General features: G+C 42.1%; 1 protein-coding gene across 1 annotated transcript in view; it reads left to right on the top strand.

Annotated features, from left to right (window-relative positions):
* Adamtsl3 (ADAMTS like 3) overlaps window positions 1-26,958 on the top strand; it is a 306,645-nt gene that overhangs the window by 126,309 nt on the left and 153,378 nt on the right. The window contains exons 5-6 of the mRNA XM_052186018.1: window positions 7,438-7,483; window positions 14,235-14,471. Coding sequence (XP_052041978.1) covers window positions 7,438-7,483; window positions 14,235-14,471 — 283 coding nt within the window. The remainder of the gene's footprint in view (window positions 1-7,437; window positions 7,484-14,234; window positions 14,472-26,958) is intronic.

Below are 26,958 nucleotides of genomic sequence, written 5' to 3'. Positions count from 1 at the left end.
ATATATATGTGTATGTGTATGTGCATGTGCATGTGCATGTGCATGTGTATGTGTATGTGTATGTGTATGTGTATATGTATGTGTATGACATATACTTGAATGATAGAATTTTATTCAGCCCCAAAGAACAAAATTATGCTATTTTTCAGGAATGTGACTACAATTAGAGTTTATCATATTAATGGGATTAAGTTGGACTTGAAAGGCAAATATCATGTGTTTCCTCTCATGTGTGTATTCTAGATTTTACACTGATACATAATTCATGTATGCATACATGGAATGAAAGAAACTGTCTAGGGAAATGAAGGACACACACGGGGCTGTGATGGACGAGAAAAGGAGAGTATGGAGTACAGGGTCTGACATGTTCAAAGTACATTATGTACTTGTATAAAAATGTCCTTTTGGAACCCAGTACCATGCACAATGAGTACATGCCAACTGTAAAATGTGGCCCTGATGTGCCTGGCAGGGTTGAGGAATCTGGAGGGAGATTCCTATCAATAAAGTACTTGTAGCTCAAGTTTGCAATGTTAGAGTCCAGAACCCAAGAAACAACATTAATAGCAGCAGCAGGCACAACAGCCAAGATGTGAGGAGGAAAGCCATGCACTTATTTTTCGGTGAAAGCTTGAAAGCCATCAAATTCTAACAGAAGTGGACATTCACACTCGGGTACACAGGCATCATGTCTCATCTCCAAATGAAGTTGCACAGTCTTTAATAACAGGTGTGAAGTAAGACTTTCTGATGTCACTGTTTATATTCAGTGCAGCCAACATAGAGAGACAGGAGTACACGCTGTTCAAGGACTGGAGATGGACGTAATGCCCATGACTCACAGCTCAGGTAGATAATAAATTCAAGAGTATCTATACACAAATAAGGGGACTAATGGCGGAGTTCACTGGAAAATTCTAGGCAAGACCAATGCATAAATAACTGGACCCTTACTGTGTGAAAGAAAGTAGAAAGCCACATTCCAAAAGGCAACACTTGAACTATTAAAAATATAAAATATAAAATATATGATAAATACTATTATATTTGAAATATATAATAAAATGTTTTGCAATGACTTCTTTGAAGAATATAGAAAACATTTATAAAACATAAACAGGAAATCTCAACACGAGAAAAATGCCGGTGAGCAGGCCTTGCTGCTTGTCTGCTGTGCGGTAAGAGGGGGAAACGCTCCCCTTTCCCCTCACCACCTGTGGCAGGCAGGAGAGCTGATCCAAGGATCATGAGAGCAGAAGATCTGGTCCTGCTCCTCACGTGCTGTGGCACTTGGGAGAACAGGTACTGCATCTCACCTGGGCAGCACAGTAGAGCTGGCTCTGTTGGCTCTGCTGGCCTTGCTGAGATGCTGTCCCTGATGGTAAGCCAGCCATGAGGGCATGAGAGTCGGCAAACTGGTGGGCCGCCAGCTCAGCTACCACCCAGGCCCAGATCCAGGGGTTTGAGTTGGTCCATCTACCCCATCTATGAACAGCTAGAGCATGTGAAGGTACCATTCCTTAAGACCCAAAGCTTCAGGATCTCCATGAAATAGGACAACAACAGGATCTCCAAGAGGAGACCCGGCTAGGATTCAGTTATTGGTAGCATAGCAGAAGCCAGAGACCTCAAACCAGACCAGTGACTCATTGCAACAAACATTTGTATGTAAAGATGTGTAGATCAAAGGGCATACTATGGGACACACTGTCATACACTACAGCTTCCACAATAAGAGTTTTTTCTTTTTCTTTTGAGGGGCAGGTTGCAAGGGTGGAGGGCGGGTATAAAGGGATGGGGAGATGATGGAGTGCATGATATGAAATTCACAAAGAGTCAACTAGACGTTAAATGAGCGGATGAGATGAACCATCTCCTGTTCTCTAGATTGGGAAATTTGTAAAGTTTTTAAATGCCAATTATTGACCTGAATGTGTGAAAAGGAGACCTCCCAGCACAACCCTCCAACAGTAAAGGGGAAATGTAATGCCACCACAGAGGGCAATCTGCTGTGTCTGGTAAGAAATGTGCATGCCCACACTCTATGCTGATTTGTGTTCCAGACACTGTAGGTCAACCTGTGGTGACAGGATTTCTCACTGAAGGACTACAGATGCTTTTCAAAATTCAGAATCACCTGAGATCATGCATATTTAGAAAAACTAGTTGATTCACATAAAATAGTGAATAAATTGTAGTAAATTTTTAAATTGAAAGGAAAATATTCAATGAAAAAGTATATGAGTGTATCAGTCCATATGAAGGATAAATTTCAAGTGGAAAAAGTCTATCTGTGAAGTGTAAAATTTGAAATAATGTAGATGAATACCATTATGTTTTCTAGGTAGTGGAAATCCTTTAGCAGAATTATAAAAGCTGCAGTTATAAAGAAAATGTTGGCATTTATTAGTAGTTACAAGTTAAATTACTATCAAGACAATGGGTTGAATTACATTTGTGAACATAGAGACTCCAAAATAATGCCCAGGGACTCCGAAATGGCTTAGTGGTCAAAGTTCTTGCTGAGCAAGTTTGAGGACAGGAGTCCAGGTCCCCAGAACTCCTACAGTGTTGGATGGATGTGGTGGCCCACCGTTAATTCCAACTTTTTAAAAATTTTATTATTTTCTCATACAGTACATTCCAACTGCGGTTTCCACTCCTTCTACTCCCCCAGGTCCCCTCACACACCCGGGGGGATGTGGAAGTCAACCCTCTGAAGGCAAAAAGGATGGAGAGCCAGGTGTCACAGGCTCCTGCGGTTCCTCTAAGAGTCCTGATCTGCAGAACAGGGCATTAGATTTAAATTGGCTCCTGACACACTGGTGAGGCAGCAAAAAGGAAGTGAGGCCAGGGCAGTGGCTGCTTCCCCCATTTCACAGAAGTCCTTGCAGGTGCAGATGCTCTGCCCCCCACTCTTGAGTTACCTCCTTAGGCAGGACTTTGACTGGAGCAGTGTGGTGAGATAGGATTGGCCAAGGATTTAGGAGCTTGGGATTGGCTCAGAGCTGCATCCTGATGCTGGTTTATATGTCACACGACTCCCTCACCTGTCCCCCCTCACCCTCGGTCCTATGGCCACAACCCCTCCCCTCGCCTCTCCTCCAGCTTTCAACACATACATGTATGTGTGCACGCATACACAAAGACCAGTGTTCTAAGTCTATATATGAATTCCATTGTAATTCTGAAATGTTCTGTGAAGCTTGTGAGCCTCCAAATTTGAGGTCTCCCTGAATTCATCTGATTTAAACAGGTATATGAGCTTGCAAAATATCCTAAATTTTACATGCATGTGTGTATATAATATGTGCATACATACATATACACAGAATTGTGTATTACATATGTGTATTGTATGTAAAGTCAGCTGAGGTAACACCTTGCTCTCTGGTGTCAACAACAGATAAATGGATGGCAGTATATTTTCTTCCTTCATCTTGGCTCTAGGCCTGACAAATCTATGACACATCTGCCTACTCCATGCCCAAACAAGGGACAGTAACATCATCTTCTTCCAAACAAATGAGATCAGATTCATATGAGAGAAGGGTAGTGAGTTTTTATTTATTTAAAGTTTTTACTTTTTTATTTCTTTTTCTCATACACTACATCCTGACTGTTGCCTCTCCTCCCTCCACTTCTCCCAGCACCAACCACCTCCTCTCTCCTCCAGATTTACTGATGCTCCTCCAATCCCCTTCAGAAAAGAGCAAGCCTCCCAAGGATATCAACTGAACATGGCATAACAAGGTGCAGGGAGACTAGGCACCAATCCTCCGATCAAGGATGAGTGATGCTACCCAGTAGGAGGAAAAGGGTTCCAAGAGGAGGAGAAAGAGTCAGAGACACCCCCATTCCCACTGTTAGGAGCCCCACAAAACTCCAAGCTAAGCAGCCATAACACATGCAAAGGGCCTAGCAAATTCAAGCCCTTGCTCCATCACTGCCTTATTCATTCTGGACTCAGTATTCCCATCTCTCACAGCGACTCTGGAGTTACTCTGAGATCTTAAGGAGGAAACCCACTTCCCTCGGAAGGCTAATCGTCTCTTCTTTAAGTGCCTTAGAGACTGATGAGACATCGTACAGTTTAAGCACTTGCGGTCAGCTTTTCTTGGAAAGGGAGGAAGGAGGTGATTACATACAAAGCCATCCCCAGACTTTGAGACCATCCCAGTGGCTTCTCCTGTCAGCGTGCTCCCTCAGATGAAGGACTCAGGGGAGGGGAGGAGCGAGTGCTGTCCCACCCCTTATCCATTTCTCTGTGGGTAGAGCTTGGTTCCACTTAACTACTTCAGTCGGTTATTATGCTCTGCAAACAGAGCACCAACCAGACCATCTTTTTTTTCCTGCAGAAACCTGTGACTTGATCCCCTGGCCAAGTGCCAGCCACAGGGACCCAGGCTCAGCTTGACTACTATTTTAAAATTAATATATTTTTATTATTCAATACATTTGCTTCTCTGCCTTTATGACATTAGTGTTTGAGTCAATATATCACCAAGTGAATATAATAAATTATAGTACTATAAACTCCAGGGAAATTTTATTAATGTTTTTAATGTATTCTCATGTGACATCAACATGTTTTCTAGATTTTCATAAATTTAGACTTTAACAATCTTCAGTGCTAGAGTGCTGTGAATGTTGTAATGGGTAGAGAATCCATAACTGTGAAACAGTGTTCTTGAATTTTCATATACTCCTGATAACCATCATCTCTTTCATATGCTAATTATAGTGGTATTAAAAAACACACAAGTAATATTTTTTTGCAGCTCTATTGCTTTGGGCCAAAGGAATTATTTCCAGAATAAGCTGGCAGGTTCCTGCTTGGGGAATTAGGACTCTCATGTCCTTAACTTTAAAATAACTTGCATTTCATTTTATGCTTGCTTCATAAAGTAGTCATTCATTTTCTGACTAAATTGTAACCAAAGCAGGCCACATCAATGGGGGCCGGCCTGTGGGCTGAGTGTGTGTTAGGCTGGAGAACGTGAAGTAGAGTGCTAAAAATGGCAGCCAGAGGGCTGATTTACAAAGCAAACTGAGCAGCAATGCCCTTGTAGCTTTCTAGCTATACCTAGGCCCACAGTAAGTTCACCACAGAATGCGTGGAAGAAAATGGAGGTCTGACATAATGGTTTATATTTTAAGAGTTCTTGGGATAAAATGTCTTGTCTTCTGTTGCCACATTGAAGCCCTTGAAGTGGAGTTGTTGGGTGGGATGCACTTGGTTTTTGGTTTTAGAGTTTTGGGCTCAATGTTCACACAAATGACTTCTGGTCACCCTGGCTGACAACTGGGTGTAGACTTTGGCTATGGAGCCTGCAGAGCAGACTTGCAGCAAAGTCATAAGACAATTCTGCTCTTTCTTTTTCTTTTAGTTTAAAGAAAGTTTCTGCTTGAAAATCATTTTGAAAAAAATTTTAAGTAGGTAAAATTGAATAATTATTAGAATTCATGTGAATAATATTTCCAAAATTTCAAATCACTTTTTAAAGAAACTGCTGTTCCATGTGTGCTCCCAGAATTTTTATTTCTCACTATTTCTATCAGTTCTGTTTTTATAACAAACCATTTCCCTTTAATTTTTCTTTCTCCTTGAAACTGGGAAAAATGATTGAGTAAAGTAAAAATGTAGTAAAAATGTTTTAAAAACGAAATAAATAGCCAATGGAAAATATCAGGATATTAGTCCATACAGGGAATACATTCCAAGTGCATTAAAATTCTTAGTTTTATAAATTGGTCTGACCCAGAAAGTGTTCAGATGTTATTCCCTAGTCTCATAGACAGACACCTTCCTAAAATTAACAGAGTGATTTTGAAATTGCCCGTTCACTCTCTTGTTTGTTTTCCTTTGTCATCCACATAAAAACAGAAGTGACCCAGGCCTGGCAGGCAGCCGTGGTTCCCGGAAAAATGTGTCCTCCAGCCCAGCATGGCTTTCCTGTCAGCCTCCCAGCTCGGTGCTTCCTGTGTCTAAAATGTGATGTCCGCTTGTCTTAGTTAGGGTTTCTATGAAAAGACACCCTGACCTGGGCAACTCTGATAAAGGACAACACTTAATTGGGGTTGGCTTACAGTTCAGAGGGTCAGTCTGTTATTGTCCAGGTGAGAAGCAGGGGGGCTTGTAGGTGGACATAGTGCTGGAGAAGGAGCTAAGAGTTCTAAATTTTAATCCAAAGGTGGCAGAAGTGACTGTGTTCCACACTGGGCATAGCTTGAGCATATGAGACATTAAATCCCACCCCCACAGTGACACACTTCCTTCAACAATGCCACACCTCCTCATAGTGCTGCACTCCCCATGGGCCTAGCACTCACTCACATGAATCTTTGGGGGCCATTCCTATTCAAACCACCACACCTCTCATGAAGATTGTAGAAAACCTCAGTAGTAGACTCATTATAAGTCAAGTAAAGAGGAGGTATAGTCATGGAGCGTGAAGATTTAGCTAACCCATGACCATAATGTGGGAAGATATTTTAAACAACACCTTCAGAAGGAACAACTAATGGGTTCATGGTCTGTGTTCAAAGCCAAGCATTTAGAAACATTAGGGGTCATGCTTTTGGAAGTAGCCATAACCCCGTTTTTACTCCAAAACTTGTTTTTCACAAGCCTTCAAAATCCAACCAGAGAAGTGCCATCTCTAAAAGAACTTAGGGGTCCATGAAGTAAGGGAACAAAATGTTTAAGGCTAGCTGGGCATGGTGACTTACACCTGTCATCCTAGCACTGGGGATGTAGAGACAGGAGGATCATCATAAGTTAAAGGCCAGCCAGGGCTAATGTAGCCCTGCCGATGACTAACTATCTAAATATAAGTAAGCAAACAAAGTAGTAAACAAAGTAAGGGAGAAAGAAGGAAGAGTGGGGATCAGAATGAAAAAGAGTACTGCTAAGCTAGGCACGGCGCAGGCCTGTAATTCCAGGACTTACTGGTTAGAGCATGAACTAGGGAATATAGCCAGTTCTGGGCCAGGTCTAAATGACAAAGATGCTTTTCAAAAGATAAAACAAACAACAAGAAGTATGGCAGATCCAATAATATACAAAGAAACCATTACAAAAGAAACTATGTAGTGAAACATTTGTAGATTTCTTTGGAACACACACACACACCAACTACACATGCATAAACCTCCCTCCCAAACACACATCATAATTTCAGAGATTATGTAGAGATTATAGAGGGTAAGAAAAAGCTAACTGATGTCATTCCCTAAAGAATTTACCCCTAAAGAATTTATGGATGCCTTCTTGAGATGTTTTGGTTCATTTATGCTTGGGAGTTTTTGTCTTCAGAGTTTAAACCCTGAATCTTTATATACTTTTTATACTACTAAAATTTTTATAGAAAACTAGTACCTTGTCTTTGCATCATCACCTCTATAAAAGCTATTGTTTCCTTCCTCCTTTAGGAACTGTGAAGGACAGAACATCAGATACAAGACTTGCAGCAATCACGTAAGTCTGAAGAAAATGCAGTCCAGTTAAACCTTCGAGTGTATGGCATGTACCGGGAGACCTGTAGTATCTTGATCCCTCTATTGCTCTTAAATACTTGTTTGAGTGATGAGAGCCTTTGCATAGCGGTTATCTTCTACTCCCTGTGCTCTTGTGTTTACGATGGAACTTGTAAATATGTCATGATGCTTCCATTCACAGAAGTGATATACACAATAGCTTCAGGGTCCTTTAGGGCTCTAAGTGCTTTTGTGTCGGCCTCTTAACCAGCCTCCTCCACAAGATCTGGAAACATACAGGCACATTTCGTGGAACTGAGGCTGGGGGATAAACCTATTTTTTGAGGGCCTCAAAGGAAAACTACAGATGGGAGCTGGTCCTAATGGTATTTCTGCCGTGGAAGACTGCCTGCTGTGCCCATTGCACATAGGACTGGGGACCCAGAAGGTCCCACAGAAGGAAGGATTTATACAAGCCCGACTGTTTGTTTGTTACATTATCCAACACAGAGAATTAGAATATTTTCTTTGCAATTATAAAAAGCAAAATTATGAGCTGGGGAAGTAATTCATTTGGTAAAGAATTTGCCTTGCCTTGCAAACAAACATGAAGACCTGAGTTCAAGGCCCAGAACCCATGTAAAAATTCCAGGCTTAGTGGTGGGCTTGTAATCCCAGCACTAGGGCAGCAGAGAGAGGAGGAGACCTGGGGCTTACTAGCCAGCCATCTTGTCTAGGCTGGTGAACTCTAGGCTAATGAGGGACCCCATCTCCAAGGAGCTCATTGCATTCTTGAGGATGACTGCCAAGGCTGTCCTTTAGCTTTCACGCACACATTACACACATCAAGCTTGGAAAACTAATAAAAAGCAACTGATGTTTTTTCATTACAATCTTTTTCCTCTTTAACAGCATATGCTCAAGTTGAAATGACAGGGTTCAAAGTGAAGTTCTGGGGAACTGGGGAACTTCCACAAGAGATGCAGTTTTGTTAGGAGATGGTGCCTGAGACAGCAGGAATGAAAAGCACAGGAGCTTCCCACAGCCCGTGAGCCCAACAGTTGCTATCGGACAAGCCCTGCGTGAGTGGTGTGCACCTGAATAGTCAGTGAACCAAGGCCAGGGAAAACAGGGAAAGAAGTGGAGAAGCAACTGAAGCCAAGTCAGAGACAAGTCCTTTGTGCGCATCTGAATTCTGCTACTTGTTCAAGTGACTTTGAGGAAGGCATCTCCACAGCTGTGCTTCATAATTCTGCCCACTACAGAAGAGCTTACCAAATATCACTGGCTAAGGAAACACCAGTGTTTTGTTGATTAGCATGGGGCAGTGGGAAATGCATGGAGAACCCACAGAGGAAGAATTCTCACCTCTTGAGCTGAAGAGCAGCCATGCTTCAGATGGCAGAGAGGGAGACACGCTTAGGCAATGGAGTTGCAGTGTTCTCCAAGAATTGAGGCTGTGCTTTAGGAGCTCCTGAGTTCCCTCTCAAAAGAGATGGAGACTGTCTTAGTCAGGGTTTCTATCCCTGCACAAACATCATGACCAAGAATCAAGTTGGGGAAGAAAGGGTTTATTCAGCTTACACTTCCACACAGGTGTTCATCACCAAAGGAAGTCAGGACTGGAACTCAAGCAGGTCAGCAAGCAGGAGCTGATGCAGAGGCCATGGAGGGATGTTCCTTACTGGCTTGCTTTTTCTGGCTTGCTCAGCCTGCTCTTATAGAACCTAAGAATACCAGTCCAGAGATGGCACCACCCACAAGGGACCCTCCCCCCTTGATCACTAATTGAGATAATACCTTACAGTTGGATCTCATGGAGGCACTTCCCCAACTGAAACTCCTTTCTCTGTGATAACTCCAGCCTGTGTCAAGTTGACACACAAAACCAGCTAGTACAGGGGCCTTGGGCTGAAAGATTAGGGAACAACAAGACATGTCTGTGTGCAGCATGGTGACTCAGTCTTCAGACATAAGATTTCTTTTTTACATTTTTTCATGTTCACTTTACATCCCGCTCACTGCCCACTCCCAGTCATCCTCTCTCACAACCCTCCCCTCCCTTCATCCACCCCTTCTCCTCTTAGCAGGTGAGGAGCCCCTGAGTATCCCCAACCCTGACACATCACGTCTGTCAGACATAAGCTTAGATTAGCATTCAGCATAGATCCTTACAGCCAGGGCCTGGACTCCTGGACTTGGGGGAGAATTATCCTTATTAGGAGTCTCTTAGAGCAAATGTACAGAAGAAATTATGAATGTCAGCCAGGAGTCCCAATATCTAGATTCAGTGACCTCGTGTTTTCTTCTAAAGTCAGTGCTGGAAGAAGCAAAGGGAATGTCTTTAAGACTGTGCAGTATATTACAACTTGGCAGGAACATTTTTGCAACATGGGCAACTTTTTTTTTATGAGTACCGTTAGCTCTCCACAGTGGGCTTCCTGATGACTTCCAGAAAAGGTGGCATTAGCCATGGCCCTTGCAGGGTCCTTCCTTCATGCCATGGAGCCCACACATGGCTAGTTTCTAATGGTCTTTCATTTGGCATTTCTCTTGGAGTTGTTCTTTTCTTTCCATTGCTGTTGCTTCTGCTTTGTGGGAGAGCCATGTCCTAGGGCTCAGTGGCTCAGTGGCTCAGTGGTTGAGGAAACTCACTGCTCTTTCAGAGGACTGGAACATATGTTCCCTGAACATATGTTGAGAAGCTCACAATTGCCTGTAACTCTAGCTCCTGGGACTGCAACACCCACCTCTGGCCTCTGTGGACACACTTACATGCACATACCCCAAAATAAATGATAAACCTTTAAAGAAGAGGTGTGTCCTTTCATATCTTTCTTCAACTAGGAGACTCGACTAGGCTATTTTAAGACACAACAATCTCTGCAATGTCTTGAGCTGCGCCTAGCTAAGGCAGACAACTCTAAACTGGGCAGGCTTAGTGTTGATGCTAGAAGACTGTAAAGCAAATAAAAGCAATTAACTGAGTTGCCATTGGCCCCTACACTTGTCAAAAGTGGTAACTATGAAGTAGCTGAGTCACCATTAGGGTAACCATGAAGTAGCTGAGTCACCATTAGGGTAACCATGAAGTAGCTGAATCACCATTAGAAAACTTGAATGCTCAGAGTGCTTCTAAGTTCCTCTCTCTGAGATGTATTTCTTCTGGACAGTTGAGATCAGGGCACCACATGTCTACTGAACATACTTTATAAACTTTGCCCTGTGTCAGATGTTCAATGTTTCTCAATATAAATAGGTGGGAATATTTAAAGCAGAAACAGGCTTTGAGATCCTGAACCCCAAAAGTAAGGAACGTGGGCTACTTTCTCCTTCTACAGACATACATAGCTTGCCAGTTGTTTTTTCTTCCTTAATATCTCAGCCATTCTCCTCTGTAATGGGAACTGCCTGGCTCCGCTTGGGCACACATGTCATAAAAGGAAGGGCCAGCCCAGCCCAGCCCTTCATGTAACTTCTCATTTCTGATCCTGTGTATGTGTGTGTGTGCGTGTGTGAGTGTAATTTCAAATTCCTGGGAAAGTTTGACCTGGCAGCGACCAGAGTGCCTCTGGATAGTCAGTTCTGGCCAAGAATGACAGACTCGGCCACCCATTGGGTAAGAACTAAGTTTAGGCAGACATGCTAAACTTATGTTAACTAGCGCTCATTACACTTTTTGAAACTTTATTGGCTTATAGCAGTCAGGCAAGCAGACTATTCAGGCCCTAAAGAGCACTTGCCACACCTGTGGGCTCACTGCAAGGGGTGGGGTGTCTGCTCCCAGCTTTCATATGTGCTTTTCTTTGGTTTCAAAGAATCTGAAAGAGAACACTGATCATGGCTTATGGGAAAGTAGATGATGTCATTTTGTCATCGGTCAGTCACATGGAAGACAAGAGTCCCCATTTCTACAGAGTTATCCAACTTCAGTCTTTCAGACTTTCATTGGCTTTGCCTCATTTGTCATGACCAGGGTTTAGATTTTATCTAGCTAAGACAACAAAAATGAATGCATTGTCGGAGTTTGGAAGGCTTGACATGGTACAAATGAGCACATGGGAAAGTTTGCTAAGCGTGGTCTATGCATTCTCTGACTATTTTCAAAGGATTTGAGGATGTTTGCAAAGACTGAAAGCACACACTCAGTTGTTGCATAACATCTGGAGGGGCTGTAAAAGGTGGACAGCTGTCCCTAACTGGAATGACATCAATGGACTAAAGACTGACTCATTCAAGTCCAGCGAGTTTAATAGGGGTTACTTACGGATGATCATGGACGGGGCCATTCTCCCAGAAGTCTCCATGCCTATCATTTTATGTAGCTCTAAGTTTAGAGTAGAATTGGTGCAGACCTGGCTTCAGAGAGCTTCTAGTGGGGCAGTGGATGTGATTGCAGACTCACAGACCAAGTGAGACTCTGGGAAACTTATGTTAATATACGCTGTCCTTGTCCTTTCAAAGATTCCAATGGTCTAGGCAAACATAATCCAACTCTCATAACGATGGCTTGTTCTTCTGCTGTCTGGAATGCATGTGACTAAATGATAGATTTACCTAATCCACCAGATCTTCATAGAACCTGGAGGACTGAGGTCTTATTGTAACAATGAAACAAGCTTGATATGGGTTAGAAAAAAAAAAGTAAGACATAAAATAAACTATATTTTGGAAGCATGTTGAAAAACATTCACTATTTTTCTGGAAAAACAGAATGAGGTGAGATTTTTTTTTTTTTACCTCACAGTATTTATCTGAATAACTCAACTATAATGAAGAGTTAAGCCAGTCACAGTTGCATATGGGTGAGGCAGAGCAAAATCAACTGCAAGTTCAGAGTACACGTGCAGCCAGTCGGGGCGAGAGACCTGACCTCCGAAGTAAAATTGGAACAAAACCAGAACAACAATGACCCACAAAAGCCAAAGCCCAGACTCAGAGAGTCAGATGCCATTGCCAGCCTCTAAGGAACAAGACTAATGCATTCAATGTTTATTTGTCCTCCGGGCAGGGTAAGAAAAGAATTTGTAGCCCATTAAAATAGGAAGAAATCTTTCAGGGTAAGAAACGTTAACAGAGAGGCTGCACGATCATTCAAGCCGTCTGGACTTCACATGGCGCCCAGAGCAAAATTAAATAGTGAAAAGATTTCCAATACAAATGACCATACTTGATGCCTTCACCATAAAGTGTAGTAACTTTATCTGCTAAAGATAATACAAAGGCAGAAGAGAGGACACAAAACGAGGAATTTTCAAAAATTTGGAATAAAAGCAAACTTACAAGACTACCTATGAATCCTAAATAATAAGAAGGAAATGTAATCCTTTTATACACTTCTGATTAGAATATTATACTATCCAGCTGAGGAAGAGGGATCCAGAAAGGCACTTGTGCAGCCCATAGCTAGTGGTAATACATTTCTGTATTACATTTAGCAATACTGGAGTGGTTCATAAAATAGACACACACTTGGACTCAGAATTTTATTTCCAGAAACAAACCCTTGGGAAAGAGTCAAGACTGACATAAATATTTAAGTATGGGAATCTTTGGAACTTGTTCATTTTAATAGAAACTTTCACCAATGTTCTTAGAATGAACATTAATTCTCTTCATAACAGGGAGAGTATAAAGTAATGGAAGCAAGAGTATCTGTGTGAGCCCCTTTGTCCCATCCAGAGTCTTGCCTCGGACTATCTACAAGGAAGAAGGAAGAATGCATAACAATAAAAAAGGCTTCCCCCAGCTCATCAACCAACAGTAAACACACAACAACTGTGTGTACTTGCAGTTATTCTGAGGGTGCCCAGAGTGTCAGCTTTCATTGGCTTTTGTCACAGATACAATTTTGAACCAGCTTGGTGAAGATAGATGTTTGGTACCAGTGAAGAGCAATGGGAGATGTGGGGGTAGGGGGTGGGAATGGAGGGAGGAGGGAGGAGGGAGGAAGGGAGAAATGGAGGAATTAAATAACAATGGAGACATGGAGGTGCAGTGAACAAACACAGAGGTTTGGACAAGACTACATTCCTTCCTGGAGATTTATAGGCAGTTAATAGTTGCTGGCAGTGGGTGTGGGGTGTCTGGGGACACAAAATAAGACATGAAAGTGGAATGACAACTGGGAAGAGGAATGTGGTCAGTGGGATAGGGACAGGTGAGGGTAATGGACTGAATACAATCAAAACACATCATATACAATATGAAAATATGTTAATACAGTCCATTATTTTATATATAATTAAAATACTTTAATAACAGTGGTTTGGGGCTAAAATGGGGGCAACTGATTCCCCTGGAATAGCTCCTGAGGGGCAGGACTACTACTGTTCCTATGAAGACCTTGAATCACTTTGGAAATGTAAAGGTCTTTGAGTTCCCCTTGATTCAAATACATTTGGAAGTTTACAAACAAGATGGCTAGACCAGGGCAAAATGAGCTCCTACATATCATATGCCTTCATTAGCTGGGAAAAACACCTGGATGGAAGAGAGATCAGATTAATTAAATGATCTCCTCAATAGGTCCACATTGCAGTAGGTCCCAATGGATGGAATCCCACAAAGTAGAAATGCAGAGTCAGTTTGTACTCTCAGTGGTGGGGTGGGGGCAGGGAGAGGGAAGGAGAAACTGGGGTGAGGAAATGAGGTGTGTCTCTATAGAGGCAGTTGGGGTCTGGCTTGGCCTTCTGGTGACCCCGAGGCTAGTTACCCTGCACCTGCACATGGTTCCTTCTGTTTACTTGCAGGACTGCCCAGCAGATGCAGAAGACTTCAGAGCCCAGCAGTGTTCAGCCTACAATGATGTGCAGTACCAGGGTCATTACTATGAATGGATTCCACTGTACAATGACCCTGCTGCCCCGTGTGCGCTCAAGTGTCATGCTCAGGGACAGAGTTTGGTGGTAGAGCTGGCACCCAAAGTATTGGATGGGACTCGTTGCAACGCTGACTCCCTGGATATGTGCATAAGTGGCATCTGCCAGGTAAGTCACACCTGCCACCTTGTCCTGGGTTTGGGGATGTGCCATGCCTATTCTCAATAAAGAGGTTTTGACCATTTCAGTGTAAACAGTTTCCCCAGTAGAGACTGTGATAGCTTTAGGGGAATGAGAGAATTCCCCCTCTGTTTTGACGGCTGAGAAAGATTTTCAAAACCCTGGATATCTGGCATTCCAATCAGGTTTTCTTTATTTAATGTGATTTTTGCCTGTGTAAAATCAAAATACATGACTCCTAATAGTTCCCTGGGATCAGGAACTCTCCAAGTAGGACTTGCAAAGCAGACTCTCCCTGAAGGGTTTTAGGTAGTATAACTTGTTACTCCCTCCTAGAATTTCGGACTCAGTGGGAGGAGTGATGCCCAGCTCTCTGTTTCTCAAGAGAAAATGAGGCTACCAAAGCTCTGCTGTGGTCTCTAGGACCATGATCTTTTGAGAGTGCTGCTTTGGAAGGGCAATGCAGATCTCTGGAGTCAAGGGCAGTCCATCAAACGTGTCAGGTGATTTTGCAGAGCTGAAATGAATGGGACCAAGGCATGAACTCTGGTGTATTGTAACGAGTGAGGATTTAGACAGGTTTCAGAGGCAGCGTGAGGACTACAGGGACATCACAGAATTCACAGACTTAATGTCTTCTCTGAAGGATGCTCTCTCTCTCTCTCTCTCTCTCTCTCTCTCTCTCTCTCTCTCTCATCTTTCTGTCTCTCTCTCTCTCTTTCCCTCTCTTCAATTATTTTTCACCTCCATTTTGAAACAGTCCCTAACTGAACCCAGAGTGTCCTCAGCATCACCAGTTCTGGGATTATAGACATGTGTCACATGTCCAAGGTTACTGAACTGATGTTATACAATAAACACTTTACCGATAGAACCATCTCCCAGCCTCTGAAGAATGCCTTTGTAAAGAAGGAAAATGATAGAGTTGATCCACGAGGCATGAGGAAGGCATGATCACGAGGGGTGGCGGCAGGGCAGTGGTTGGAGTGTTAATAGAGCAGCAGGACAAGGCAATAGGGGACTGAAGATGACCAGAGAGTATTATATATATGCACAGGATGCCATAGCAAACCCATCAATTTATACAATAAGCAAATGCTATTAAAAATAGAAAGGGGGAATTTTTAGCATTCCGTCTCCTCTAAGAACAGCAACCACAGCAAGCAATCCAGCCACACGTGAGAGGAGGAAACGTGATATTTATCTTTCTTTCCCTCATTCCCTTTCAAGTCCCTTCTTCCTCCATCCTTCACCTCCCTTCCTTTTCCCAAGTAGCTCTCTTCTGCTTTCAGGTCATTTCCTTTTTAAAATTATTATTACATTGTGATCAGTTTTGTTTGATTAACATATAAATGCCATCTTTGTGCTACCAGCCCCCTCAATGGTTGCTGTTGAGTTGTCATAAAATCCAGGAGCCCTGCAGGTTGTCCAGGCTCTTCCTACACAAATTTATGCTACTCCATTCTTCAAAACTGTTTTTAATATCATTTTAAAGGAGGCTTATAGATTCCTAGAAGAATTTAGTGTGATAACATATTTCCCTCTCTTCTTCCTCCTCTTCCTTCTCGTCTTTTTATTGTTGTTCTTCCTCTTCCTTTTCTTCCTGTTCCTCCTCTTCCATTCCTTCTCTTCTTCTTCCTCTCCCATTCTTCTTCCTCCTCTTCCTCTTCTTCCTCTCATTGTCATCATCTTTCTTTTTCTCCTCTTTCTCTTCTTCCTCTTCATCCTCTCCCTCTGCTTCATTGTCAGTTTGCTTCTTCCTCTTCCTTCTTTCTCTTCTTCTTCCTCCTCCTCTTCCTTATCTTCATCCTTTTTCTTTTTCTTGGTTTTTTGAGACAGGGTTTCTCTGTGTAGCCCTAGCTGTCCTAGAACTTTTTCTGTAGACCACACTGGCCTCAAGTTCATAGATTCACCGGCCTCTGCCTCCTGAGTGCTGGAATTAAAGGCGTGTGTCACCATGTCCAGCTCTCCATACTTCTGGCTCCCGTGCATGCCCATCCTCCGAATTCCACTATTTTCTCATCTAAACTCTATAGATTTATAATCTATGAGCCTGCATTACACAGCACATCATTGCCCACATCAGGACTTACAGGGACCATTCACTGTCCTGGGGAGTTATTTTAATTTGAGACAGAGTCTTGCCATATACCTCACACTGTTCTCAAAATAACTATGCAGTTCAGGCTAGCACCAAACCTGTTGTCTTTCTAGCCTGATCTCTTGAGCACTAGGATTATAGGCCTATGACATACCCACCAGTGTCAAAGTCTTTCCACCAACATAAAATTCTTGGAGTTTTGTTTTCTCATCCTTCTGCTACTCCTCCTTCCCACCAACCTCTGGTAACCGTGGGAAAGTGTCAAAATACTTAGAGACCCTGTATTTCTAAATAACACATGGAGAAAGGGAAAAAAATCTCACAAGAAAGGAAACAGAAAGAACACAGAAATAGAACTTGGTAAAAATATGTGCAATACAACAGAAGCTGTACTCCAAGGGACATTTCCAACCATGATGAAGGCTCTGAGATGAAGCATCTAAGCCTGAAGAAACTGGAAATGCAGCACGGTCCCATCCAAGTCAACCAGAAGAAAATAACCAATATGAGTGAGAGAAACTTCCCAAGGAAAAGAATCAGAAATAGCTCACTGATAGTCAGACTAAGAAAATAAAGAGGCAGAAACAAAATGGTCCAGCAGTGAGAGTAGAACATTCCTCCAATCAGAATCAGTGGACATTAAAGGATGCCAATAAATAAGAACAACCCTGTGTCCACAGATCAGACAGACTAAATAAACCACTCCTTCAAAGGCAAGGTCTGCCAAACCTCCTATAAATAGAAATAGAACGGAATATGCCTATATCAGTTAAATAACTCAAATCTATGATCACAAAATTTCCAAAATAGTAAGTCTTCTGCCTCAGTGATTTACTTTATATTCAAGCAAATATTTCAGGAAATAATAAGATCAGTTTATTTTAGTTTATAGTTTTTAAATTTTCTTTAATTTTGCCTCATTTCCCCCTTTCCCCTCCTTCTTTTAAACTTCCCATACTTCTTGATCTCTTTCAAATTTGTGGCCTCTTTTTTAATTAATTGGTATTTACATACATGTGCATGTATATACACATACATACATACATAAATACACATTTCTAAATGCAACCTTCTCAGTATAATGTTACTTGGATGTTTTCAGGGTCTGCCATCTGGTACTGATAACTAGTTGGTACAATCTTCCCTGGAGAAGGCTATGTCTTATGATCTGGCATGCCTTAGTGGCCTGTAGCTCTTTGTGTCGAGAGAAGGCTTCCTGGACTTTCTCTGTTCATGTTAGCATCTCTATTGCTGTTATCCTTGTCTAGCTCATGTTTAGGCAGTCATGTTGGTGACACTTCATGGGTGTAGCTTCTGACATTGCTAAGAGACACAATATCACAGCCAACTCTCTCTTTATGAACTCTTTCACAGAGGGATATCTAAATTCATTCTTCTGAGAGCACATATACAAAAATCTCGACAAATATTAGTAAACCAAACTCAGCAATGTCCAGAAACACAGCCAGTGACATTTATTCTAGATATGCAAAGCTAATTCAGCATTTAAAAATCAATTAGTATAATCTATTTTATCCACATGCTAGAGAAGAAGCATGATTATAGGAATACCTGTAGGAAAAAAAATAGCAGAATCTAACACTTATTCATGATGGAAAAGGTTAAAGAAACATCAGGAGAATTCCCACCACTTGATTGTATATTTAAAATATTACAAGTACAGCATGTTTTTGAGACAGGGTCTCTCTTTGTGGTCCTGAGTAGTTTGGAATTCCCTATGTAGATCAGGCTGGCCTTGAGCTCTCAGAAATCTGCTTGGTTCTGCCTCCTGGGTCCTGTGATTAAAGTGTGTGCCACCACAATTGGCTTAATGTTGTTCTTAATGGTAAGAAACTAGACAATTTATTGACAAGATCAGGAAAAAGGCAAAGGTGTCCTCCACCCCCATCACTGCTTTTCATCATGCTTGGAATAAAAGATGGGAAAGGAATACAGACTGAGAAAAACTAAAACTATCTTTGTTTATACATGACTTGATTGTATATGTCAAATAATAAAGAAAAAGCTTCCTGGAGCTAATAATTGATTACAAGTAATCCAATATATATAACAGATTTGCTATACACAAGTCAGTGACTTCAATGGTATACAGCAGAAGGACAGAATTTTATATTAAAATACAATTCCTCTTACATTTGCATCCCCAAAATGATATACCATAAGACCAAATGAGCAGAGCGTAGTTGGAGGACTGACATTATATAATCTGAAGACTCAGCACAAAGCCACAGTAATCGAGGCAGTAAGATGGTAGCCCAAGGTTAGACAAATGGACCAGTGGACCGAGTAGAAAGCCTACGAATGAGTCCATAGCAAACCAAGTGATCTCTGAGCAAGGGGTAGTGGAGAGGACAGCCAACAGATTGCTCTAAGAGAACTGAATGCTTACATATTTACATATTTACATAGAGATTGGCCTCCTTCAAAAACAAACACATCACAAACATAAATGTAAACTGAAGACTCTTTTTGAAGTCAACATTGTGGTATCCTGCATCCCTTCACTGCCTGCCAATCTCTCTCTGTTCAGTGCCTGCCCTGTTCCATCACATTTAACACTTTCTGTTGACAAATCTTCCCATGGTCAAGGCTTACAGCTCCATGTTTCTGCATCACACACCATCTACGATTTTCCTCTATTGCCACCAGTCCATCCTGGGCCTTGTTTGCTGAACCATCAGCATCACTGTTAGTTTGTGGGATTACACTTGCTTTCTTCCAACTTTTTGCCAATGGCATGCACTACTTTTGTACTCAAAATGAGCTTATTATTAAAGATGACTTAGAGGGCTGGAACTGCTCTCCCTGGTACAGCACTTTCCAAATATACAAGATCCTGAGCATCAGCATAATCATCTCTCATAAGAGATTAGTCTGGGCTTCAGGAGAACTCTGTAGATGAGGTGATATTAGCAACAGAGGTTTTAAAAAGTTGATAACAAGTTAAATAGACAAAGATAAGCAGCGGGCTTATGACATACAGGACAAATATGCAGTATCGGGTTTATAAAGATATCCGACTGCTCTGTAGGGCTGAGGTAAGGTATTCTGTGCAATAGTGCTGGAGGATGGGGCTGTGAGTGGAAAGAAACTGCTTCTTAACCTTTCCTGAGATCTGTGAGAAGAGAGCCACTGAGGAATTGTCTTAAGAAATAGTTCAGATGGGCTTGGCTTTTGAGAGGTCACTTCCGTGGTAGTGTGCCAGAATATTTGGAGGGGGCGGGATCTGGGAACACAATGGAAGGTCAAGTTTGGCCTAGGGAGAGATGTAAAGTCAATCAGTGGGTAGGATGGTTGAAGAGGGGGAGGAAACTTCAGAGGTGAATAAACATCTTCTAGGACTGGATGTGGGGAGTGAAAGGGGGTCACTGAGCAGACAGCAGGGAAGAGAAAGTATCTGGTGAATGAGATATGTAGGTCAAAGGTGAGAGGATTTGGTACCCCCTGTGGATATAGAAGTTGGCACAGAATTTGAGGCCTTAGGGGGTAACTGTAAGATCCTAACATTTGACCTAATCTCTATGGGTACTGAGAAAGGCAGAGCCACTGACGTGGGAGACACTGGCCTTGTCACTGAAGGGACCGCATAAGAAGTAGCACTCCTAATTGTGACAGGATGAAATAGACTTCTATTTAATGGACAGGTCACAAGCAGGCGAAGAAAGGGTGAGAGAGCTTTGTGCAAGGTAGATTAACAGTGCCAAGTATTTCTGTGGATTCAAGAGAAACAAGGAGAGATATTGATAAATCTATATCAATAGATGGTGAATGTGAATGGTGGCGGAGGTTTGAATAAAGCCTGTGACATGGTTAGAAAAGGCACTGGTAGAGAGCAGGCTTTATCAGTTTCCCATGGTTACTGTAACAAACTGCTGCAAACTTGATAGCTTAAAACAACAGAAATATATTCTCTCACAGTCTAGAAGCCAGAAGCCCCAAATCAAGTCATCAACAGTATTTGTTCCTTCTGGAGGAAAAGTTCGCCCCACGCTTCTTTCCTGGCATCTTGTAGTTGATCGTCAGTCTCCATGTTTCTTCCATGTGGATCCTTTATGGAAGTCTTCACCTCCATTTTTCATCTTAGCTTCTCATTTATCTCCTTGACTTCCTTTAAAATAAAAACCAAACAAAAGCAAGACACATACTATTTGCATAGACTTTAGGTCACTTCCTGTGATGCAGGGTGAGCATCTGTGCTGGCTGAGGACCCTGTGTCACTGGGATTTGATCTTTCCAGTGGGGAGAAATGAGATCCCTCCTTCCTTATCAGCCCTTGTAAAAAAGTTCAGTTCCCAACAATATTCCAGACAGCTGTCACGCAGGGAGCCTTCAGTCAGCCTGACTTCACTTTCCCTGTTCTCTTGTTCTCACTGTCCAAGGCCCTGCCCTGTATAGCAAGCATTTGAGGAGGTTTGCAGGATAATAGTGGTCTCCAGTTCTGAACTCGCCCATTTGAAATGTGTGCCTCCCGGTTGTTCTTTTTTGAATCCAGGAGAGCAAGCCAGTTCTGTGCTGCACTAACGGGTAATGTCCAATTTTATTTTTCAAGGTTAATGCAGGCCTTCTAAGTAGAAAGAAAGATGCAGACACTTGAAGCCAATATCTTGTCTTCCACAGGATAACATTCATATCAATGTCCTTGTACAATGCGGTGCTGGGTATCAGCAGTTGTCAGGGGAAGAGAGTGAACTGTGTGACTCACTCTGCTGGCCTCAGGACCAGGGAAGGGAGCGCTGATGAGTATTTGGCACAGATAATAACTTTTGCAAGTGTGTTTACAATTTTTTATTTAAAGGAACATGTCACAATGCTCTTGGGGACAACTTTCCATTAGCTGAGAAAGCAGACAGCATGAGACAGTCACAGGTCTCACCATGGGTCTTGCTGAATGAAATTTGCTTCTGCTTCTGATAATTGCCAGGCAACTCTGCAGATGAAGTTTGCTGTCTTCCTCCTTCTCCTCTTCCTCCTCCTTCCTCCCCCCCCTCCTCTTTTTCTCCTCCTCCTCCTCTTCCTTCTCTTCTTTGTCCTTAAGGTGTGTGTGTGTGTGTACACGTGAGCACACACACATGCATCTGCATGCACATGTGCCTGCCTTCAGAGGCCAGAAGAGGGCGCTGGACCTTCTGAATCTGGTGTTGCTGGCAGTTGTAAGTGGCCTGACAATGGTCCCAGTCATGAAATTTGGATCCTCTGACAAAGCATGCATGCTCTTACCTGCTGAAGCACCACCTTAGCACTATGCTTAGTTTCTTATTCATGTTTAACACATTTCCTGGCACCTAGGTACATGGACTCATTTAGAATTTGTGATAAAATAATTAATGAGGGGCTGGAGAGATGGCTCAGCAATTACAAGCACTGGCTTCTCTTCCAGAGGATCTTAGTTCAAGTCCCAGCACCCACATTGCAGCTCACAACTGTCTGAAACTCTATCTTCAGGAGACCTGATCTTCTAACCCCCTCAGGCACTGTACATGTGTGTTGCACAGACATACATGCAAACAAACCGCCCACACAAAATATTTTTAATTAATTTTTTTTATAAAAATGTATAATAAAATTTATGATAAAAATTATGATAAACTAAAACTGATGCTGGGTGTTTTCTGGGGGGTTGGGCATCGTCTAAGCACCTTACTCATTGGCTCATCATCATCTGAGGAAGTCGGTACAGTGACCTTCCTATCCAAATGGAGACCATATACTTTGTTGATATGGAGAATGGACATTCAGAGTGAGGTAATTTCCCAGAGTGCCTCAGTCTGTATGATATAACAGTGCTTCAGAGTGGATTTCATAACAACAGAAATGTCCTTTTCACAGTTTGAAAGGCTGAATGGTCAAGATTGAAGCACTGGGAACTCTACTGTTCAATGAGAGGCTATTTCCCAGTTTTTGGATAACTAGGACCTCATGTTTTGTAAGAGACAAGAGAGATCTCCAAGGCCTGTCTTCTAGGGGCACTAATCCACTCTAGTGGGTTCCTCCCTCATGATTTAATCACTTCCTAGAAGCCCCACCCCAAATACTATCACTATGGGGATCAAGACTTCAAAACATTTTGAATTTTAAGGGTATACAAGCACCCAGATGAGTGCACATAGTTAGAAGACGACAGAGCATGCTCAGTGTAAGGTTATATTTCAAGAAGGAAAGATGATAGACGAATTTCTGCTCATGCTCAGTTTGCAAGCATAGCATACATGTCCAGAAAAGAAAGATGGCAGACAGTAATGTTTTGAGGCATGGTAAGGTCAGTATTATAATAAGCTGAGTTTTCTCTAGGTTGCATAACTGAACGCGTTGGAGTGGCTGGGTGATCTTGCTTCATTCTCTGTGAGTCTCTCTATATTCTGAGATGAAACAAAGAGACAAGAGAATGGAGGAGACGCTTAATGCAGACATTTACAAGCACTTGTAATGTCTCCCAAAGGTGCCTGCCTGCCCTTGCTCAGCTGCTAATGATTTTTTTCTCTGACTATTTGCAAAGCTAAAGTTTAATTGAAAATGGAATGTGATCCAGCCAGTCCAGCAGATGACTTGAAAATAGATGGCTCAGTAGCATAGATTCAAACTCAAACACACACACACACACACACACACAAACACACACACACACACGTGCGCGTGCACACACACACAGTCCTGTAGGGAGACTGTTCAGGTCTGGTCAGAGTGTGCAATAGGCATTGTTGTGAACCAGAAAATACAAGCTCAGGGTAAAAGTTCACTGAATGCATTGGATTTGGTTACTGCTGCAATAATTTAACACCTACACTTTTCCCACCATGATGTCATTGGCTTTTCTTTTTTTTTCTTTTCTTTCTTTCTTTCTTTCTTTCTTTCTTTCTTTTTTTTTTTTTTTTTGGTGTTGAGCTAAATTATGCATAGTCTTGTAGCTTCCACCATTTTTTATTACATTGAAAGTGGAAAGGAAATAGAAGATTTTTTGAGGTTGTATTTATTTCTTTGTTTTTCTTGAAAAACAAAAAAGGATAGAGATCTGGGCTTTAACATGAAACTTCCAGTTCTAAAAAAACCTTCTGTCACCAATGTGGCTTTAGAATGTCTGGATTATACTCCCGAATGATATAGGTTAGGTTTTCCTGCAGAAAGCAACAACCCTCCAAGGTCAGTGGCTTGGAGCAATCAAATGCTGCCTCCTGCTAATGACACTTGCCAATGTAGGTCATCAGGATTTTGCTCTTGGGGTGTTGCAGGGACCCAGGCTGAGGGGGCCTTCATCCTAATGTCATGCTTTTTAGCATAGTTAAAGTAGATAGAGACCAGGAGACTCTTGTGTAGACACTTAAGTCTTCTTAACAGAACTGACGCAGGTCAATTAGAATCAATATTTCACTGGTCAAAGACAATGACAACAGATCACTCCTAATGAAACTGAGAAATTGAAGTCCTTACGTTGACTGAGAGGATTGGAATGCTTAAGAGTGTCTGTCTCCCAGCTCTGTCAGACATCAGTGGGAGGAGAGATGGTCCTATGAAGGTTTAATAGATGCCCCCATTGTAGGGGAATCGAGGGCCGGGAGGTGGGAGTGGGTGGGTGGAGGGCACCCTCATAGAAGCAGGGGGAGGGGGATAGGAGAGGAGATTTCTAAGAGAGGGGGAAATCGGGTAAGGGGATAACACTTGAAATGTAAATAAATTAAAATAAAAAAAACGAAAGGAGCCAACTTTATTTTTTAATTTTAAACTCTTCTATATCAGTTTTGACGGTTTTTGTACTTTTAAAAATGTCTTTATTGAGATATGTTACATACCATCCAATTCATCCATTAAAAATACAATGTTTTCAGAAAAAGAAGACTTTCTGTCTCCAACGACCAGCACAACTTGCTTGCTTTTCTTCAACTTTTTATGATCTGAAAAAATTCATATTACATGTTTATCATACTTCTCCTCCCTTGCCCTTCCCAGATCCTTCCCACCTCCTTACCCAACCCAGATTCATGCTATTTTTCCTTTCCCGCTCCAAAACAAACCAAGGGGACAAAAAAATACAGCTCTGTAAGAGAGACTGAAACAAAAGGTTCATCACAAACACAGCCCACTTTGTGTTGGCCAACCGCTCCTAAGCACGAGGCCTGCCTGCCCTGGAGTGGGGCTGAAATACCCAGGGAGGGACACTCATTGGAGGGACCTCATTTCCCCTTTCCCTGAAGGTGTCAATTGCACATAGCTTCTTGGTTAGGGTGGGACTTTGTGTTCACTTTCCTTTCTCTGTGCTGAGATTTTGTCTGGTTTGAACCTGTGCAGGACTTGTGTGTGCTGTTACCATCTCTGAGGTCCTTTGTGCATCAGTCCATTGTGTTGTGTCTGGATGATGCTGTTTTCTTGAAGTCATCCAGCAACACTGGCTTTTACAACCTTTCTATCTCCTTCTTCATGGACCCTGGAACCTTGAGGGGAGGAATGGATGGGGATGTCCCATTTAGGATTGATGGCTACAAAGTTTCTCATTCTTTGTCATCCAGGTATGGGTGTCTGTGTTAACTTCCATGCATGATGGAGCTTCTCTGAGGAGGGTTGGGTGAGTCACTGATCTAGGGGTAACAGCAGTCTGTCATCAGGAACCATTTTGGTGCTATGTCCCTTTAGTAGTAGATTTTTCCCAAGGGCCCATGATCTATCTAATCCCAGGCTCTTGGCCAGTTTAGCATTTTTAGATATGGGTTCCATCTCATGGAGCAGGCTTTAACATTTAACCTAAAAAGCTGATTGATTAACATTTGTGACACTATTGCACCAGTATAGCTCGCAAGCAGGTCACTGTTGCAGGTCACGGGGTTTGCAGCCGCATGGTATTGATTTTCTTTCCCAATAGTGTGCAGAATACATGGAAGGTCTCAGGGCCATGAACACTCGTCAGCATGGATAAAGCTTCTAGTTTGGCAAGAGCTCAATTTCATTGATGTCTACCTTTCTTTTCTGGTAGTGTGCAGAGGACCTGGAAGGTTCCAAGATCACGAACGCTAGTCAGTAGGGGTAAAGCTTCTAGTTAGGTATGAGCTCAATTTCAAGTTTTCTCTAAAGTAAAATATAATTTTCAGAGATATCAAGTAAAAAGGTTCATTTGAAATTGGTTTGTTTCTTGAAGGATTAAACTTGATCTATCTGGAAATTTTATATTTTGCTTAATTTGGATTAATGGCACTTATTTAAACTTCATCTGCCTGAACTTTGAAATAATCTCTGCTCAAATTCTGTTTATAAATGATTATGTCCTCCAAAAACCACTGCTCATATATTTAAAGTATGTGTTTATGTTATCCCATGTCTTATAACTTTTAACTTGTCTCATTAACTACACTACAAGATAAGAATCTTGCCTTATTGACTTATACTTTTATGCTTGGCATTGTATAGAAAAGGATAATTTAATTGATGCTAATATGCTTGATGCGTTTATCAGTTAGTAGCTTATAAATCATGGTAATTGGGTATCTTGACATTAGGAGATGTCACAGAAGTCGGAAAACACTTCAGATAATATTTTAGGGCTTGCTTATTGTGCGCCGTGGAAGATTTAGAGAGCCAGCGTTCAGTCTGCCTCAGTTTCGAGGCAGCTCCACTTTGCATTTGATGAATCGCAGGGCAATCAGACCTTCTTTTCAAATATCATTTTTCTGTGATGTTTTCACATGCTTTGTTTGGCTGTAAGATTTGGATGAATTTTAACTTAAAAAAAAAATTAGGAAGCAAATACAAGTGCTTGGGAGGGATTTGATTGCCCAAGATTTTGCAAAGCCCCAAACACTCTTCAAAATAAGCTCGCCCTAACTCTTCAGCACACACCCTTCCTGGATGAACAGAGAAAGGGTGACTCTCACCCTCATGAAATGCTAAGCGCTCAGGGACAGCGACATGTGAGGACAGAGCTTGGACCAGGAAGACGATGTCTATTATTTCATGGCAGAATTATTTCCCATGGGGAAAGTTTCATGAACACAGTTACTCACTGGTCCAATCCCAACCATGCAAGTATGTTTCCAGAATCCATCACCCTTAAGCTGTCCCACATGTGCTTGTAAATATTCATAAAAAGTCTTCTGTAACAGGGACCTTCCTTGTCTTTCTGCTGAGAGCAAAGGTGCAAGAAGGCGTGGTGCACTGTTGGGATTCTGCTTAGGGAATCAGGGGCTTAAAACCATTACTGGTGCTGTGTGCTGCCTCTGCCATGGGGGCAAGTCATTTAGCCTCCACTGTGTGCAGACAGACTCCTTCTTTGTAAGGTGTAGATAAAAGGTCTTACCTGTATCATAAGGATGTTGTGGAGAAGAAGTGAAAGACCACGGGCAGCATTTGTGACACAATGCGGGGCATATGGTATGC

The sequence above is a fragment of the Apodemus sylvaticus genome, chromosome 1 (genome assembly GCF_947179515.1).
Source record: "Apodemus sylvaticus chromosome 1, mApoSyl1.1, whole genome shotgun sequence".
Lineage (NCBI taxonomy): Eukaryota > Metazoa > Chordata > Mammalia > Rodentia > Muridae > Apodemus > Apodemus sylvaticus.
This window is presented reverse-complemented; position numbering and strand designations above follow the sequence as displayed.